This window comes from Serinus canaria, chromosome 7 (assembly GCF_022539315.1).
Source record: "Serinus canaria isolate serCan28SL12 chromosome 7, serCan2020, whole genome shotgun sequence".
Classification (NCBI taxonomy): domain Eukaryota; kingdom Metazoa; phylum Chordata; class Aves; order Passeriformes; family Fringillidae; genus Serinus; species Serinus canaria.
In genome coordinates, this window is record NC_066321.1 from 20,635,540 (window position 1) to 20,656,684 (window position 21,145).

Here is a 21,145-nt window from a genome sequence, read left to right on the forward strand (position 1 = left end):
ACACAGTCTATATCCATTTTGGTACCAACCTAATTCTATTAATTTCCTGTTTATGCACCTGACTTGAGGCTGTTTGCAACTGCTGTTCTAAAGGAGTGATTACATGGACAATTTCCACAGGTAAGGCACATCTACAGCTGAGTATGCTGGGGACAACTAACAACTATCCACTTGTAATTTTATTTTGGTTTTATAGGGAGGCTGGCAAAGTATTGGAAAGCTTTCTAGAGGTAAAAGGATGGAAACTTGTAAGCAAATGCAGCATTTTTGTATGAAGCTGATGAAGTAGTGAGACACAGAGAAGTTCTCTGATGGACTATATGGGCAGCAGTCACACCAAGCAGAATGTAAGCAGACAGTCCAGAAACTTAAAAATGAGTGAGCTGAACTTAGATTCCCCTGCATCAGTGGTGGTGTTCCATTGAAATGGGACTGAACTCCTTAACAAGAAATTGTTAAATACAAGTGACAACATGAAGAAAGGCTTATATTTCCATGTATTTCTTTTTAACTCAGCTGCCCCAACACTCTCAACAAAAATACAAAGAGCACATTTTTGGGTTATTTCTCATGCAGAACCATTTTTAATGATTTGCTTCTATTCAGGACTGGTAAAAGAGTACAACCTGATCTTTTTATCTTCTTTATCACTGTACTAGTCATTTAAACACATTTAATCACTACTCAAGTTAACTTTGAGATGCTTAATAACAGAATACAGAGCAATGATCCACTTTGTTTTATTAGATCTGGCATCCCCAATTGTACACTGTGGGGTCAATCTGTCACCAGCAGAATGATCCACTTCGCCTCTGATGAGAGCAGTACTCTTGTTTTCCAGCTAGCAACATTATAACAAGAGCCATTCAGAAAGCCACCAAAAATCCCTCCAAATTCCAATTTCCTTATCGTTGTCAAGGCATATGAAATACAGCAAACTTAATGACTATCAAATATCACTGTTTGTCAAATCAGTTAATTTCTGACTATATGCATGGCAATATATTTAGCACTTATGAATATATATATTTAGCCATATGAAATACAGCGATTTTAATTATGTCCTGCACTCATTTTCCAAAGACCACAAGTACCTAACCCACAAATGCCAAGCAGGACATTAACAGTAAGTCCAGCAGTATAAAACAATGAAATACATGTAAATTGCATATAGCAGATTTACCAAGACCTACTCATGAAACACTACTGTGCAGAAAAATGTGCATACATTAATAGACTTTCTGGATGAATGATAGTAATAATGTGTGCCAATGCCAAATTCTTCTTACAGCGTGAGGGACTAAACTGAAGCTTGGAAACTCACTTGCCTACTTGGCATCAGAGAATTGTGATTTTTTTGTTGTAAATTACCAGGGCATGTAATTAACTTCCGCAAATTTAATAAAGAAATAAGCAGTTGTGAGGATTATCACTTCACACTTCAAAGTGCAAGTGAATTCCCTGTGATCCTGCAGGCAGTGCAAAAGTCTTCACTACTACAGAGTAACTGTGAGTACAGTAAGGTTTTTTTCCCCCCTAAGGGACATATAGAGTGTTTTTCAGCACCTTATTCATTCCCTTTCAAACTTCCAAGATGTAAAAACTTACCATCTCCCTGTAAAAGCTGCAAAAGCACTTAAATACTTTTCAATAAAATGTTTCAATTGTCTAAAATTATATTATTTACAATTCTCTGCTGCTAGGAAAAGCTACAAGGAGTATCTAAAGCATTATCTGTAGCTCTTAATTAGCTCCTCTCACTTAATTTCAAAGTCCAACACCACTGCATATCAGTAATGAAGGTGGTAGTGTATAAATAAACTATTCTGACTTCCCTAAAGAATCTGGCTCAGTGGCAGAAGGTATTTCTTTAATAAATCACTGTATATACTAATGGAGTCAGCACCACCTACCCAGTAGGTCTCAGAATACAGCTGTAAATAAAAACCTCAGTGTGTGTGTTTCTGATGGCACTCCAAACCAACTCTTTGCCTTTCCCTGGTTACCATCTTTCAACAGCCAAAAAAGGCCATGTTAATGACACACACCTTCTGAGAATACACTGGGAATCTATGCAGGGACCAGAACTGCCCACAGCTCCAGTGAAAGCAAATACACTGCTGAGCACAGGCAAAGGGAGGGTGGATAAGTATTTACAAACACAGCACCTCCCTCTTGCAAGAGTGACTGAGAAGCCTGGTGGGTCACAAGCAAATGAACTGTACTGTAACTAGAAGCCTAAGGCAATCCTGGAGTATATAAAGAGCCCAGTGTCCAACAGGAATAATTTTACACTTATCTCTGCTGAAATAATTAAAACCTGGAGAAAAAAACAGAGGTTTTGAGAAAGTGCTTATGCATAAAGATTTGGTGTTAAATTCTATGCTTCTATTTTTACTGCATTATATATACATATAACAAAAATCTCACACATACAGGGTTTTTCACACTAGCATAGAGAAATCAAACAACTGCTAAAGCTTGACCAATACAGACCAAAACTGTTTCTTATTTCTAAACAGTAAAGATAATTAATTATTGGCATAGCTAATACAAGTTCAAGTAATTTAACTCTAGCTAGAAAATATTTCAATAATGGTTAATTTTTTTTGTAAGAGATACACTCCATTTTAACCACAGTTGTAAGAATTAAGTTGGGATATGCGAGGGATCAAACCAGATGATTACTATTCCATTTGGTCTTCAAAATTTCAAACTGGTTTTTGAGATACAGATAGAGAACAATGCTATTTGAGGTACTTATAGCTACTTTAAGTGTGCAGCACCAAGAGCAGTTTACTGAGTACAGAGGAGGTGGATGGAGCACACCAAGCCCATAGGCTTTCTATTCACAGCTTTCCTTGGAAATCTTTTCACTTCTTTGAGCATAGCCTCAGCTGTCTGCTCTTCCTGGAGGTTTTGAGGCATTTTAGAAACTTGAGGATGAAGTGACATGCTAAGAATTTATTCTAAAAACATTGTTTAAAGACAATGGTATTTTAAAGGACAATTAAGACAAATTTTTCAGTTTAAAGAAAAGGCTAGATCAAGTTTTTTCATTGTGCTAAGTGCTTAAATAAGCTGTAGCAGCTGGGTGCAGCAAAGAGAACAAGCCAGGTACTGCATCAACTGGAGTAACAATGAGCTCCTCTGGGGTACAAAACAATGTCTAATCTCTTACAATTCCCTTGCTCACTGACTTTAATAAAAATACAATGGGACAAGTAATGGATTTAGGACAAGTGTATTATCCTTCCTTCTATTTACTACCTTCTCAAAGAGCCAGTACAAGCTGTACACGATATAAGATTTACTTAGAACTAGATGCCAATGATGTTTATGAACCACAACAAGCACTTTCACTCAAAACATCCTACAGGCATTCCAAGCAATGTAATTCCTGTTAATAATCCCCAAATTCTCCTGTGTGGGTCATCCTTGTGGGCTCTACAGCATTATACATGAAACAACTCAGTCCCGTGTCGCTTCTCAAAGAAAAAAGCAAGCAAGAATAAAGAAAGCAGTCTATCTACAAGTGATTATTTCCAGCAGTTCAGAAATTCAGAACAGGGAAATTGCACTGAGAAGTAAAATGAAATATCTTTAGCAGAGTTTCACTAAACTTTTCTTATTGCATTAGCCAATCCACAGAAATCTTCAAATAAATCCATGTGTGAATGCATTTGTTGTAGATTTGTGTGAATTAAGCCAAATGAAAAAGGTGTCTTTTTCAGAATCCAGTCATTTGTGTATAGTGTTATTCTGGCATATGCACATATACACATCTAGACATACCAAGAGAGGCATGATTTACAAAATTAATTACTTTAAGCTACTGGTCAAATCTACACAGGAAAGATCAGCCTTGAGAGAAAGTATTTAAGCACTGACTTCTCTTTGTCTACTGATAATACCCAAAAAATCCAAACGTGTGTTTACACATTACATATTTTTAAGTCAGGCTTTACTACCAATCAATTCACAAACATCTGCCATGCTACATTCAGAATGTTCTCCAGAATGAACTTTAATTTTCTCTAAATACCACATTAAGCACAGTAAATGGTCCACTCAAGATTTTAGGCATAATTATATGCATTAAGAATATAAATATTTTCTCGATTCCCTATGATTTAAGTTAGCAATTGTAAAAGCCATCAGCAGAGAGTATGTCAACAGTGCATGTGTACACTGCTCCTTTCTTTCCCTCTCCTGTGCAACAAACTGGTCTCTCAAACACTCCTCACACAAGGAGACCAAAGAAACTGGCAAAAAAAAAAATTATACAATTCATCACTGTATTTATCTTCAACTTGGAATGAAAGAAAGGTGAACATTCCCAACTGACATCATCAGTTAGAGGAAATAAGAGTTCATCCATCCGTGAGAACTCTGGCAAGTGCTTGCAGCAAGAGGTCAGCAAATTCTGCTTGGCACATCCCATTCATCAGAATATAGCAGGAAGGAAAGATTTTCATCCAGTACATATTGGTCATAAGAACAAACTGAATCTACCAGCTCTTTGCTGTATGTGAAGTATCTCCCATACCATAATGGTGATTTTAACAACAAAAGATGAACAAAAGAACATCTTTCAAACAGCTACTGTAGTCTCAGGACAGGACCAAGACATTAAATATAAGGGAGAAGAATGGAAGGGATTAAAGCTACTCAAACCACCATTAGGAATATTTTGCTTTACTCTTCACAGTACATATATGCTGACAAATACAATGACTATAGGCTGAGTGTAAGTATTCATTACTAGATCATTGCCCATCACAGTAACAAAACAAAGCTTGATGCCTTTCTTTTAAGCTGAATGTGCACTAGATGGTTCTCATACCATTACCCAGAAAAGGAGTCTAACTGCTCCTTTCATAATTGCAATTGCTTTTCCTGTTAAAAAATGTGCTTGATTTGATAAAATAATCTTATTTTTAAAATGACAGACTTTACAATGGAGACTTGTGAAAGCATCCCATTCAACCCTGCAGTGGAAGTTCAAATCCAGTGAATGCTGATCCTGACCTACTGTAGAAGCCACCTTTCAACAGAAAATTGGAAGGTCAAACACTGTGCACACTGATTCTGACCTAAAGATTGTGTCTTCATAACACCATTAATCTGCAGCAGCTCAACTACAAACAATACCCTTGTAGTCAGATACGCAGATCTCAATACTGTTAACGGAAGAATTCTTCTGTGCTGGAATTCAAGATTTTGGGCACCTACAAAGGGCTCAAGGAATAAGCTATCTGTTGCAGTGCCATCAATTTCTAAGGACTAGAACTGAATCAGGCTGGAAGGACATTGGAAGAGAATCCTGAAATAATGTTCACTTCACTGTATTAGATAGTATTAACTTAGAGACTTGTCTCCAGGACTGAAAAATCCCACCAATTAAAAAATATTTTTAAGCTTAATTTTATCACTTGTACATCCTGATTCATAAAGTCAGACATATTTGAATTTTACTTTGAAATCCCCTGCTATCCAAAATGACCGATCAATAATAAGCTGAAGTTTAACTCAATATCTATCTCACGTCTCTGCATATACCAGCATAAGACAGATTTAAGATATAAAATCAAAAGTACTCTGACTGCTTTCTGAAATTATATCTGTACTGTTTTAATACATGCAAATAACAGGAGTATTTTTATTCTATAATATCTCTTTAGAAGGTTATAGCCAAAATAATATTTAAAGGTATATAAAGTCTGAAAGACTAGTACCCTTAGTAATAGCAGACAGTCATTTCTGAGAAGGCAGTGGGAATACCTGCAAAACAGACAACACATGTGTAAAGGACACTATTCCAAGCTTATGTCAACATTACATGTTGGTGATCCTGAATCATATTGTGCCACTGATTTTTAAGTAGAACTTGAAAATTATTTCATTGATAGCTCCTTAACAACAGTCAGCTATTTTATTTCTGCTGACAGGGGATTGCGAAATCAATTCTCTGAGAGGCAGGACAAACAGTTAAAACTATTCAACTGCCAAGCCAGGTCACTGCACAAAGGTGAATCTACCACCTCTAGATAATGTAGGCTTTCACAGAGGAAAAATTATAATTAACAAGCTATAACACCATGCAAAATGCAAGCAATCAAGTACAAATCTCAGATTTAAGTACTATCAACTGATATACACTGTCAATTTTTTATTTTTCCCCTCCTGAACTTTTGGAGATTTCAGACTACCAAGTTACAATTGTGGTGGCTTATTGATAAAGCGAATCTTCTAAAACAGACAATTCATATTTATAAAATGACTAATGACTTCTAACACTCTCAATCAGTTGAAATTCTTGAGACATTCTCAAGCATCTTCACCTTGAATTGTTCCAAAAGGAATGGGGAAAAAAAAACAATAAAAAAAGAGACACACTAAAATTTTAACATAGCGCTTAAAAACAAAACCAAAACAATCTATGAATATCAAGTTTTTTCCTTCACAATCTCCTGGTTTTCCTGAAAGGAAAAATGACTGGGAATACTTGGTACAGAGACAAGACCTGTTTGTTCCACACCTCTGCTACAGGAGAAGAATTTTGCTAAGAACAGAAATAATACACAGAATATTGCAATGGCTGTGTATTATATTGTCAAGTAATTTTAAAAGGCAAATCCTGAGAAGTTCTCTCCCAGTCCTGTCCCATCCTCTATTTTTTTTTTTTAAGACAAGCTGTTTGGAAAAAAGTATTCATTTCAGGCCATACTATCTCTTCATAGTTTTGGTGGTTTTTTTGCACTGGAAAAAGCAAGCCTTGAACAGTAGCTGCAAGTGCATGGAAACATTCCTAATTGTGCTGGACAGGGAACTCTGAGACAGACAAGCTAAATGCAGAGCACAATGGACTGGGGAAGTGCAGACTGATCAAACTGCCAAAATATGCCCCTAACATCTGGCTACCACTTTAGGAAGGTGGAATAATCTTTAACTGCTTTTTTCACTAATCCCACATGGTTTCCCTCCTAGCCCTGTAAATCATTTCCTGCAGAGTCAATCCAGCTATACTGTACTATACTATGTTATATATAATGCAACCACAGGCCTTCTGGGCAACCCAAAACATGAAAGGAAAAGAGACAAGGCAAACTGTACGGAGTGCCTCCCAACCCAGTGGCTGAACATCTAAAGCCCAGTAGTGGCCAGAAATGCCCAAGAGCTGCTGTTAGTCTTACAGCTACACAAACCTACTTCCAGAAGCTGTGTAACTGGACTTAAGGATTGATTTACCAGGAGAAGAAAGGAGCTTTCACAGCCCTTCACCATTAAAAAAGTCCATTTTACAAAGTCTAGTGTATATACATTACAATTCAAGCATAAAAGCCACAGGAAAGAGAGGCAAAAAGGTCCAAGATCAGCAAAATTCACAGGCATTATACCCATGCTTCCTTGAAGAGATTCCCTAGTGACTATAGCTCCCCTGTGCAGCCTTTGTCTCAAGGGAAGCATTAATTTGTGCCTCCCCACTCTGTTCAGCCACCTCTTCCCATGAAACAAAGGAATTTCACGCCTTTGAACCTCCATTGTTGTTGACAAACTCAGCTGAGACTGGTCATGTGTAACAGCTATTACTGGGAACAGAACTGGCAGAGCAACATGACGTCAAGAACCTGATCTTTTCTGTGCATGTGCTCATAAAAACAGGATTAAGAAAACACAACAAATGACAGGAAGTGTATGTTACAAATACAAGGTGACAAAGTCATTTTGACAGGTGAACTACAGATGAAGTAATAGTAAGGAGACTGAAGGAAGAGGCAAAGAAATGGGTGAGAAACTGAAGCTGGGTAAAGAAAGATTAATAATAAAGACTTGGAATTTTTCTTTAATTAATTTAATTAATTTTATTTACTGTCACCCTTAATTTGAGAATTATCTGACATTTTGTGTTTTCAAAGACATACCAACTTCCTGTAGTTAACAAATGACTAAGAACAACTCCTGCCATACAATCATAACTGTACCCACCACCCATTAAGTTACACGATCACTATGACAAATTCTATTTAAAATACACTTCAGTTATGATTCTTTGTAATCACAAAAGTGCCAACTTCTTCCTTCACACATGAAGATCATACATTGTGATATAAAATCCTCAAAGCATCCACAGAGGTCCACTCAAAAACTAGATAGGAATGTTCCATCACAAGGAGCTGAGCAAAGCTGTTTCCAAAGACAGCCACACAACAAAGTGAGCGAGAAGAGCTCAAGGCTGGAGCAAAACACCATCACAGCACTCCTCATTTTCATCCTGTCATACCAATGTGAAATTTAGCTTTAGGATGAACTTTGAATTCGCTATGGACAGGAGTTTTGCTTGCCCCTTTCTTTAACATGAATTAAAAGGTGAAATACTGTGTGGATGCTATTTGAAACTGCAGGCATAAACTGCACTGTTCATCTAAGCATGTGAAACCTTTTGTGAAAGATAAAAATCGCTGCCCACATGTACTCAGGGCTGGGTTCACATGACAGATAAGACCTGAAATGAAGGTTCTTAAATGAAGGTTCTCTCTCTGGGCTTACATAAAGCCTTTAAATCTTCCAACAATAGCTATTTTTTCTGGCCAGGACAAATCAAGAAATAAAACAGTTTTCACGCCAGATGAAGACTAGATCTTCACCAACAGAAGCTACCACAGAAGTGCTTTTTAACACTGCATCATGGAGCTGAATATTTTGGAGGGGGCTGCTCACTTTCAGCTCCTATCTGTTTCCAGACACTAGGCAGGATCAACGAATTTCACTGCACTTCAGTATTGATAAACTAACCTGGCAGCACCAATAACCATGTTTTTCTTACTACTTGCTATCAAAAAATTCATCTGAGAAAACAGTATCTTTTAAATACTTATTTGCTAGACATAAATTATCTATTTCCACACTGATAAACTGCTGTAATAATTAGAGAATGCATTTTATATACCACCTGAAATATTTCTAGAATATTAATGACAAAGAAAAATGAATGACTACCGGCAAAGTATAGGGGATTCAAAGGACAACTAGCAGTAAAAGAACAATTTGCAAAAAATATACTTTGAAGTTGATCATTATTATACATTACTAATTTAAAAAGAAACATCACCACTACCCTGTGATAATTGAGCTCATTTAAGCAGCTTTCCACAACAACATTCTAAAATTAATTTCAACTAGCAGTCTTCATTTAACATGCACTAAAAGACACAAAGTGCAATCACAAAAAATACAGTCACTTTCTGGCTACAGGAATACATCATACTAGAACTTAACAGCAGGGATAAGTCAGAAGTAACTCTGAATTACAACTTAGACATTGATGTAAGTTTGACAAAGGATTGGCAATTCTCATACAAAGCTGTATCAGCAAGAAAATAACAGCTGAATTTCAAAAGTTACAATTAGCTACATCTATGAAATCTTACTGACAGCACAGCCAGTCATTCTAGTGTTTTTTCAACTCATAATAATAATTACTTTAAAATACATATAAAAATAGTAGTAGTGTTTTGTATTACACATGTGGGATCAATAAGAAAACCCAACAATACAAATATTTCAATTCAATGCTGAGAAGACTTAATGATTTACTTTTATATGTACTTACATATTCAGGTTTTAATTTCTTGTCTCCTCCTCTTACAGCTACTTTTTCAAGCTTATCTATGCTCTGCATGATCAGCTCCTCATCCTTAAGTCTAAGTTCTTCATGTATAATTTCGATGTCACGAACAGGATCTACACTTCCTTCAACATGAGTGATATCATCATCTTCAAATGCTCCTAAAACAAAAGAACATTTAAATTACCTATTAAGCTAAAAAGACAAGAAATACGGATTTAGAGCATACTGTGAGTCAAGAAAGTTTGAAATTGAAAAGCCACATGGTTGTCCTGCCCAAGTACAAGTGTCCTGTGCCATGTTTTCTATCATACTGGTTTAGTATGCTTATTTACATATCAACTCCAGGATCCAAAGCTCCCTCTCTCTATATTCAAAGCACAGCACTTTGCCATTTCAAGACAGGACTTAGAGCATTTAAGAGTTTCTCCTACAAAGAAACAGGCTGGAGCAGTTTCCTGAATAAAGCTGGTGTGTTTAACAATATCTAACCCAGAAGCAGCAAACATGGTAGCTAAACAGAACATAGTGGAACATTTTAATACACACAGTAATGATTACAAGAATGATGGAGAGAAAACCTTTCAAATCACCTTGGCAGACCTCACAGGCTTCCCAATTTTATGCATTAAGAAATGAAGAAGTTCTAGACAAAGAATTCTGAAGTTCTGAATGACTCTTAGTGTTTCCAAGGGAAACAGGGCTTAGAAAAAAAGGCCTGAAATCATCTGGCAGACCTCGTCCCTGTTTCAATCTACTTTATCACTGTGGTTCTGACGGTGATTAGATAATGAACCACTCAGACACACAATTTACACAGCAGCTAATTTCATCGGCCTGATTTGAGGGTATGGTTTTTAGGGGGCCATCAAAGAAGCAGATGAAGGTGCATTTGTCATATATGAGTGACAACCATTCACAGTATCTGAACAAAATGGTGCTGGCCCTTATTAGAAACACATGCTATTATCACATATTTAAAGTGCAGTTGAAGCCATAATTTCAAATTGCCAACTGGAAACATAAGGTTAAAACAACCAGATATTACTGACGCATGTGTGCTGACTTCATGCCCTTCTGATGACAATCTGGCAACATAATTCAACTAGGATTGAAATTATCAGATAAGCAGCATCACTTAAAAAAAATCCTGCTCCCCCAAAAAACCAATACATGTTTTAAAAATGAAAACATTAACAGATAAAAAGACTTTATTACTTCTTCCTGGATCAATTTTCAGAGTATTTGCATGCCTAACCTGTAACATTGAAGATATGCATGAGAAGTCAACCATGAAAAGAATGTTACTTAAACATTACCAAAGTTAAAACTTATTTCTTACACAGGAAAAAAAAATTCAAGACATTACACTAAAAAATATAAGAAACAGGTAAACAACAAACAATTCCTTAACTGATATATAGGAAGTTGTGGGGGTTCTTTGTCATCACAAATAGCCTAAACTTCATCTTTTGTTTCAACTTACTGAAAACCAAGATTTTAGCAACAAAGCTCTTGCACCAAAGCACATGGAACACAGGTTTAAAAGGCTGTTCGTAGTCAAATATCAAAATCATTTTTACATAAACTTATGAATAGTCTTTTAAATAGTGGTTCCCAGAAGTTCCCTCCTCTCTCAATAACTGTTTCTCTCCAAAGCTGATCAGTGGGTACAAGCAGAATAGCCTCAGCAACAGATCTTGATGCTGGCCATGATGGGAGAACAGGCTGCTCTGGTAAATGGGAACACTCCACACTAATCAATACCAGTGCCAGGCAATCAAGGAAGAGATACCATAGCCCTTGTCTCCAAAAATCCTTACTTGCACACCTGACAGAATGAGATACAGGTTGCTCAGATGAGCAAATACTAGAGAACAGCTTTACTGCTCTGTTCTAATTTACATGGAAAATACTGAATAAAAAGGGTAGAAGTAGGAAGATGTCACCACACCGACCAAAGTCTACTTGCTTCAGCCTTTTCAACAGATACGTAGCATTCATTCAGCTAAAAGTTTAACTTTCTTCCTTGTATCAAGAAAAAAAGTCTCCATGACCATGTAAATAATACATTCTCACATCCTTCTCCATCTGGTGTCCATGGGTTTAAAAAGCAACAAAAATCCCCACACTGTTAAGTCAGGGGAAAAGCTGCATGACCATGAAGTTCTCTCATTTAGAACACAAAAATAAAAAGTAAAGTAAAGAGCCTGTTGTGGTCTTAAGGAAGAATGAAGCTTTTCTGACAAAGCAAGTGTAAGGTGAACTAACAGCAATAAAAAACAGCTTATATATTAGTTATACTTTTCTGTTTTCTTCAACAACAGCTTAATTTCTTCCCATTCCTTTTCACAAAAAAAAAAAATTGTTCTTTATTCATCCAAACCAAATTAATTCAGTGTATTTCCACCCCTATAAAATTGACTCTAACTTCACTTTCACTCTCTTCTCAGCCCACTAAAGCCTTTAACCCATGGACCCTTCAATGTTCTGCCAAGAGTTTTCTTCAATTCTCCTCTTTCCATCATGCCTGTGTCAGCAGCCATCCTGCAGTTCATTCAGGCAACAGGAGGACAAGAGATCTGTGTCTGGCACAGGCAGTTGCCTGCTTGGGTAAAAAGCCCCTCCTACTGAGCTGATGACTTCCCACTAGAGGCAACACTTTAGCCTTTTTTTCTCTCTCACTGGGTTCCTTGACTCTTCTCATGGAATGAATGAACACTAGCTGTATATTCCATTAAAGGCATGGATTTTAAATTTCAGTTTCCATTTTTACATTCAGAGGAACTCCCCTTTAGATAGACACAGTCCCTAAGAAAGTGATAGCTTTAAGATTTTTTTTTTTTGTACTCAGAAGACTAAACTGGCAGTAATGTCCACATCTTAGTACAAATGAGAGATTCTTCAAGGCAACAGACACTGAGCTCTTTTTGTGAATCTCTTGATCAGAGTTTTAATGTCAGCTTCAGCCATCAACCTAAACCAGATCAAACCGTGACCAACAGCCTAGCTAGAGACATGACAGGGATACTCCCTCAGGGATGAGGGAAACTCTAGAAGGGAAGGAAAAAGCAGAGTGACACCACTAGGAGGAGGAGCCTTAGATTTTAACTTTGTCTCAACAGCCAAATGGGATGTATCTTGAACTATCTATTATGCCAGCCTCCAGCCTGTCGTGATGGTCTGGTACAAATCACACTGAGCACTGTAGGAAATTCAATTCCTGTCTGCAGAGCTGCATGCAGACATAGCAAGCCAGAACTTGCTTTTAAAACATAAGGGGCCTTGGCATTTCTCAAACATTACCCCAAACAACACCACCTTCCTTTTGACTCCTTCCTTGAGTTACACTGCCTGTGCTCCAAAACTGCCCTCTTTCTACTGCAGGAAACTATGGCATATACTGAAAGAGGAAAAAGGAATCAATCTGCCACATGGGCAAAAAAATACACACATAAAATAGACTTACTCAAGAATCTCCCCAAGGAGATTGTGTTTGTCAACAGCCAAGTTAATCACACAGCAGTAACAGGAAGGTCAACTAGAAAACTCTAATTAGTAATTTAATTATTTTAAAAAATCATTATAATTTCTCTGGCATCTCTCTCGTGTATCCTAGCAGAGATAAACTATAATTTTATCAAAAGTTTGTCAAAAGGAAGTTGAATAAAAACCATGTTTCTTATTTTAAGAATCCTATATATAGATTAGCTTTTTCTCAAATAATCTCCCATAACATCCTGATGGATTTGCACTCTACCTTTAAAAACCCATCACTTCCTTTAGTGTACAAGAGCAAAGATTACAGAGTTAAAAACATCAGGATCACTGCAAGTAAACATCTACTGTGGTAAATTCCCTTAATGTTTTAGCAGTATCCAGTTACTGTTATTAAAACAAGACAAGCATTTAGACAGGAAAATGGTAAAGCATAATACTGGAACAGGATTCATTTTTGCCAGCTAACAGCCTCAAAATATTAACGTAAGCTGAAATTACTAAAAGTAAGGAGCTTGGAAATTATCACTGCCACACCCAGCTCCCTCTTCTGTGCCCCTTAGGTTCAAACTTGAAATATTCTTCAGTTTTGGGGTAGGGTTTATCTTTAGCTGAGCACTTTATCTGGGCTTTTTGGGTTCAACTGTGGTGGGCCAAAAATATGTTTTAAAGTGGCATTAAAGATATAATGCAGCAATAGCTGCTTCGGCACGTTTCTTTCAAATTATTGCCTTTAAAAATGCAGAAAACAAAACAAATGGAGAAGATATGCAACTTGACTCTGTTTTTTTTTCCTGTGGAAGTACAAGAACTGTCAGTTTGTAAGGTCTTGATGGCAGCCAGGACACACAGTCTAGATTTGTTCTTGACAAGCAAAAATAAGAGCACATAAATATGTATACAGGACAGCCATAACGAATGTCACTTTTAAATGGTATCATCTAATGGCATGCACATTTCTTCCCATTTCTTTCAAAAATCAGCTTCAAAATTCCTTTGACAAAATTTACCTATCAGCCTCCAGAAATTTTTGCATTGCTTATGTTATACCTGTCAAGATCTGATGACTGTATGTTATGTATTCATCTGAACAGAACCACTACACTTAGTTACAGGCTATCATCAACCAATTCATTCTCTTGCTAAAATCAAGTCATCCAATTACTCCTTGACTAATCAAGGCTGTTTTGGCTTTTTCTTTTTTCAAAAGGTACTCAACAGCATAAACAGTTCACTTACAAGAAATGGAAAGGGGCTAATCAGCAGAATTATTGTTTTGCTGCCACAATTTGCAGTATTTAAATGTAGTTGCTGATTGGACTGAAAGTTTTATGATATAGCATATAAAACTAGTTCGACATAAAAACGAAGAAGCTGCCTATAGCCTAAACCTTATTGTTTCTAGATGCTCCAAGCTGCCACTGAGATGCTAAAATCCAAATCAAAATACTACTTCTAAACTTATCTTATTCTACTCCTAATTGCAATTATGGAAATTAATTATTATCTTCAAGATTAATTTCTCTTTTATATACCAGTCGTTTCATTTCTCTAATTATCCTTACCCTTAAAGTAAAACGTAACCAAACATTTGGCTAACACTAAAGCTTCACATAATGGCATTCTGGCATCTTGCATTCATTTACTAAAGGTAAGCAGTGCATTGGTACATGGTATGCTGCAATTAAGGGGGATATTTACAATTTGATCAGAATCTGAACTGCATCACAAGCTGAAACTCCCATTGGTATTTAGGGTAATGACCAGCATTTTTGTCAATAAACCATAAGGGAATGTTTAATAACACCAGCACAAACCAGAGCTAGAGAATAATTGGTACTTGCACTTCCTTTGCCACATACATTGAATGACTGCTATCAAAGAGAGCTGCACGTCACATCACGGTACACACACACACCCCCTGCCCTGACACAAATGAGCAATAATATCTATCTGGCCACTTACTGCTGGGAATGGGGGAGAGAACAAAACAAACTAAAATACAGTAACTTGAGTGGGAAGCTAAAAGTAGGGTATTTCTTTGAGCTACAAAAAAAACCAAGACTAGAAGTGTAAAAAAAAAAATTATAAATAATATCTATACTTAGACTGGCTTGACATGCTATCATCAGTATTCCAAAGATTTAAATTGTAAAAGATACTGCTATTTCTGACTGAGGTACAGGTATATTTAACATTACAGAATGTACTAAATTTGATGATAGTACATTTTACTATGCATATTTATTATTAGAAGGAGAAAATAATACCATCAGAATCAACATTTTACAGCTTCTTAAACAAAGCACATGTTAACAAAGAACCAAAAATAAAGTAGGTTTAACATGTTTTCCCTTACAAGCTAATTTCAAGTGAAATTAATCACCTGTAACACAAACCTAATATTCTTTAAGCAGAGTAATTTTCAGTTGAAGAAGATGCACCTGCCTACATCTTCGACATAAGCAAAATCAAGTACAGAAAACATTAAATAAAACGTTGTAGTAAACCTTGACTTCTGAAGAAAGAATTTTTTTAGACATCTTTTGTGGCTTTGTTTTGTGCTACAGCCCCTTAAGTTTTGTCTTCATAAAGCCCTAACTAGTTGTAATCACTTGCAGTCTAATTGTGGACATTTATCTGCTTTTCTTATGCATAGAACATAGCTATTAAAGCTGAATGGTGATGGTGTGAAGTATAGGTTAAATTGGGTGAAATTAAAGCAAATTACTCTGGGATGTGGAACTCTGAAAATAGAAACCGCCAATGATTTGCAACCCTCTTGATGATCAGCTTCACAGAACCCTAAATGACAAGAAAACTTACATATTTTAAAGTTAACTAGATTTTTTTAAAATAATATGTATAAATTTATTTCAAATGCAAGCAGTCACTCTGGCAATAATTATTTTGTCTTACCTGCTTCGTAAAAATATAAGAAAAGGTTTTAATTTCCATTTAAAACACTTGGTTTTATTCTCAAGTTTAGCTGCTTTTTAGCAACAAAACCCAGTTCAGAATATTAGGTGCAGCATTAATGACTTTATAACAACATTACAGTTTATGTGTACCATATGGCTATACAGACACAGGATGGTAAAAGCAGCTGCTTTGGGCTTTCTTGACTGCTGTAGTATTAGGACTTAATTCATTACTTACCTATATAAAAGCCAAGCAGCTACATTTACCCTGCTGAGCCCTAATACCACACCAGTCAGGAGAGAGCAAAGCGCTCCCCAAAAGTCTGAACCAGCAGCTGAATGGCAGCCCTTTCAATACCAAATCTATTGGGAGTATTTGACAAAAAAGGGCACGTCTATTTCTGCACCAGCAGACACACAATGAGAGCAGGGAGAAGCAATACAGGATTCTAAATGACTCTAGTATCAACTTCTTAAGCATACAAAGAATTTACATTTGCATAAAAGTACTCGTAAAGCGAGCACTGCACAAGGTCAGAGATAAAAATTAAAATCTCCCCGGGAAACACTGAGGCAAAGCAATTCACTTCAGGACAGGAGAACTGGCAGAAGAAACCACAGTCCAGTTCCTGTAGAGGCAGTTTTATCAGAGAAAAGTTGTTACCAAGATAGTCACTCCAATTGAGCTTCTCTGTAAAATCCTGCTCCAGAGTTCCTACTCTTGAGTGTGTCTGGCAAATTGAGTGATTTATTTCAAATGTAAAATGTGTTTACTTGCCACTGCTCTTTCATCCTGGCACCACTGGGCTGTAGTCATCCCTCCACAGGCAAAACCTTCTACCTGCTGAGATCTGCCATCAAGTCGGTCATACTGAGTAAAGGACATTATTTGACAGCTGAAGTAATAAATCTTTGAGCCCTTTGTCCCTGTTTGCCAAGGGCTTGCTCTGACTGCCCTTGATGATGTATTTTAAATACTAACACTGCACTTTCCACTAATAGTTGGGACACATACTCCCTAATTTCCTTTCTTGCAATGTGTTATCTGAGTAATTCACAGATTGACTATCAGAAGACACCTTGGGAAGGGCAGCACTCGATGTAAAACTTTTTGAGATGGCTAACATGTCACATAAATTGTTTAAAATTCCCTAGGAAAAACTAGGCCCTTTGTTCAGATTCTTACAAACCACAACTGTATTAACCTGGAAGAAGGGGTAAATTAGGAACTTAGCCTGGTCAAAAGCCTAAATACCTGAAGAATGCATATGCCTGCTTGAGAGACAAGTGCTCTTGTCATCCTGAGCTCAGTCCCATTCTATTTTAAATTACTTTCTGTTCTAATGACCAAAAACCTTCCTTTGTGAGTTTAAGTCAAGAAAACAGAAGCAAACAGGAACAAGGGGGATTCTCCACAGAACTCCCCTCCCTGGTGAGTGTTTTGCAGCAGCACTGCCTGCATGAAGCATATAGCACACAGGAAAGTCTGCCACAAACACCAGTGGATAACTTCTAACATGTCTCTGTGTACCATACATCCAGATTTTCCTACTCAGAAGCAGATTGAAATTCATATTTGCAATCGGATGGAATCAATGCTGTACAAAATCACAGTTTCCTAGGCAGAAACCATTTGGAAAGTAGAAATATGCCCATGTGTAACTGTGTATTCATACTGCCTCCACAAACACCTTATCTCTGTGCTGCGTTTTGCCCCTTTTTTCTGAAGTCAATCACCCTGGTCTTCTCTTTAGGAATACTCAGTGTCATGCTCTATGGTGCCAGCCATATCTGGAATCTCTGAGGGTGGCCATAACAAAATATAACTGCTAGCAGTAACTATATTTTTAAGACAATATATCTACAGAGGTCATGAATAGCAACTAGCAGCCATTAGCAGGAATACACAGGGCAGTTCTACCTAGCCTTGAATGACCAGATACAAAGGAAACATCTTAAATATTCATGGACTATTTATCTGAATCACAGATTGATTATGTCAAAGGTGCAGCAATATAAAAAACCCACTTGAGCTCTAAAGTTTTTATTGGGTCTGGAACAGCACTACTTAGCAGTTACCATGACTTTACTCCTAATGCTACAACAAAGTCCAAACTCTGCTGAGCCTACTCTGACTCCTGTACAGAGATAGCTGAGCTCCCTGTTCCACATTCTTCACAACCTGAAGAGAATGAGCAGTTCAGTTCAGCACAGAATGCAAAACTACAACCTTCCTGAAATCCACAACAAAGAATATAAAATTGTTTCAATACAGCAACTTCTCTTTAAAAGCATTTAAAGCAGTAACTTAAGATATATAAATACCAAGGGGAAAAAAAACTCAGTAAGAAGTTTTCAGCTACAAGAAATTCGTTATTCAAGAAGATTCTAAATATTATGTTTTTGCTATGATAAAACAACAGCCCTACAAAACTGTCAAAAGTCCTTGCAGTGCCTTACAAAAACGCTATAAAAATGGATTATAGAATTTGACTGGTTAGGGAAAAGAAAGCTATGTTTACAGAGCAGTCATTGTTTACCAGAAGATCAAGAGAGTATTTGGAAGAAGAGTATTACAAGGAGTCGTAAACTCAGTCCCTCCATGTTAACAAAGAACCCTATTTTCCATTATCTCAATGCTGCTCTTTGAGGATCTATTTCGTTCCACAAGGGAGGTGTGGAGGAGTAAACATACTTAAGGGAAGACCAGCTGATGCATAATAAAAAAGAGAGTTGGCAAAGATTTAGATGAGCAAATATTTTTTTATCAGTGCCATTAGGTACGCATATGCCCTTTATGAAGTGCAGTGTTGCTAAGTGAATAAAACAGCTTTAAAAACAAAAGCAATATGTCTCTCAGTAAATTTGCCTTACAACAATGTGCCTCATCATAAAGCCTTCCCTCTGGACATTCTGACCCACATTCGTAGTGGCAAACAAATTTAATACAAAAGAAGTAATACTATTAATCCAGATTTATCCTTTGCAAATCAATTCCAATTTTAGAAAAGTGCTGCCTATCAGTTTCTAGTAATAAAAAATAATAACAATCATTCTTAAATATATCATTAGCTTTAGCTGCATCATTAGGTTAAGGGCTTATTATTTTTCACACACTATTTTTCACATGTTTACTTCTCTACAAATTAAGAGATGTCACAGTTCTTAGGACCTCACATCACAGCACAGGCCTGTAATTACAAGAAATATCAAATGATCTTTTTAGAACAGACTCTGAAATACTAAAACCACAAGATAATATATAATTTCCATCTTATCTGAGATGCTAAACTTCATAAAGAGGGTTAGCAACATTTCCTCTTCAATGTTCAAATCTTCATGTAACAGCTGACCACACAAAGCTTGATACTAACATTTTATTTTGGATATTAAGTTTCTTCCTTTACAATTATCAAAAAAACATCCCAACAAAAAATTAATAAATTGCTTGCTATAGATTGGCTGGCCCATCACATGGGAAGCAAAGAATTCATTTTGTACATTATTTCAGTAATCACTTTTTTCCTAGCAATGTTTTACTTAAATGGCAACTATATTGTGGAACATAGCAATCGTGTTCTGTAACTATCTGGCACCACCTAGTAGCCACTGGCATCTGCATTACTAGAAACCATTAAGAGACTGTGTTAAGAAATTGTGGAAGGGTGATACTGAGTGGGCAAGGAATTGTAACCCAGACTTTTTCAACATAGTATGGTCAAGAAAATGTTTTATGTTCAATTAGGTAGGCAGGTATAGTCACTAACTACTGTGCAAATGACTTCTGGCTTCCTTGAAAAAGTACATTAAATACTTGTGTGCATGTTGGAGTTTTCAATCAGTCTAAGAATCTGCTGGCAAATTTTAGCAGCAGTTGACAAAATGCATTGTTTTATGCATGTATGCAAAAAACTGTCCTGTTATTCCCTTTTCATATCCTCAAAACACACAAATTAGACACTGAGAAAGAAAACACAGGCTTTGATTAACCTGAATCCTGGATACACAGGGTGTTTTTTCCATGGCTGCCAGAGCAGATTGCCTTGTAGGCCCCAATACTGGGGAGGAGTGATGGAAAAGGAGTAATATGAATATATTAAGGCTACTTCATTATGTTCCCAAGGTGTGACTGGGTAGAAATCTTTATTTCCAAGGTATTACTCCTTTAGCCTGCAAGCAAATACAAATATGCAGCCCCGCTGTTCTGCTCCTTGCAAAATAAATATATGATATTTTTGCAACATCTAACCACAGCTTTTTAAGCTGAAACAGTTGTTCTTCTTTTACTTTAGATGTCAAATCCATCACAGAAAAGAATTTTGTTTTTAAAAGGCCTCCTCAACGAAGCAGTTAGTCTCCCTGCCATTTAGCTCACTATATTTTTACAAGCACCAGGCTGAGCAAACTATGATTGAGAGAAGCCATCTTATGCACATTGCTGTTGTCCCACATCATTCAGAACAAACCTTTTTAGATCGTTAACTACCACAGGAGTGCTGATTACACAGGCACCAGCAATTTCCTAACCAATGACCACCTGAACAATGATGTGTTCAGCTTCTCAGACCCTGAAGCCTTTCAGAGGTGAATCATTTCACAGTTTGGAACTAGATCTCCATAGCAACTTCCCTTTGAGGGTTTTAGAATCACCATCCCGTAATTCTATGATCATCAAGCTCAACCATTCCCAATGGTTCTTTTCACAGCAGATGGAAAAGGAAGCCTTGAAATTTTACAGTCTATTTCAAGCAATTCATCTGGCAGCCTATTAGAATTCAAAATATTTCGACCTTCAATCACAAAGCATGTTATCTGAAGCTGTGGTGATCTCAAGTCAAGACAAGCAGACGTTTTAGTCTAATCATCCATGATGAGAAGAGACTGACAAAAACTCTTAATTCAACCACCATCAAAATGCTTATTTTAACTGCATGAAAGTCTTTCAACAGGCAATGAAAACACACCATGTACCATTTTATCACAACCTTCCATTCAAGGGAAATACGAATTCTGAATATTGGCATGGATCTTTGCACTCCCTGACTGCTTTTGAACAAATATCTCCTCCTTGGAAGTCAGTATAAATCCAAATCTACCA

At 36.8% G+C, this 21,145-nt stretch overlaps 1 protein-coding gene across 3 annotated transcripts in view; it reads right to left on the reverse strand.

The window, feature by feature from the left end:
* Positions 1–21,145, reverse strand: part of OLA1 (Obg like ATPase 1) — a 90,319-nt gene that overhangs the window by 39,597 nt on the left and 29,577 nt on the right. For all 3 annotated transcript variants that reach the window (XM_009088003.4, XM_050976884.1, XM_030241840.2), the window contains one exon: positions 9,614–9,789. In XM_009088003.4, coding sequence (XP_009086251.1) covers positions 9,614–9,789 — 176 coding nt within the window. The remainder of the gene's footprint in view (positions 1–9,613; positions 9,790–21,145) is intronic.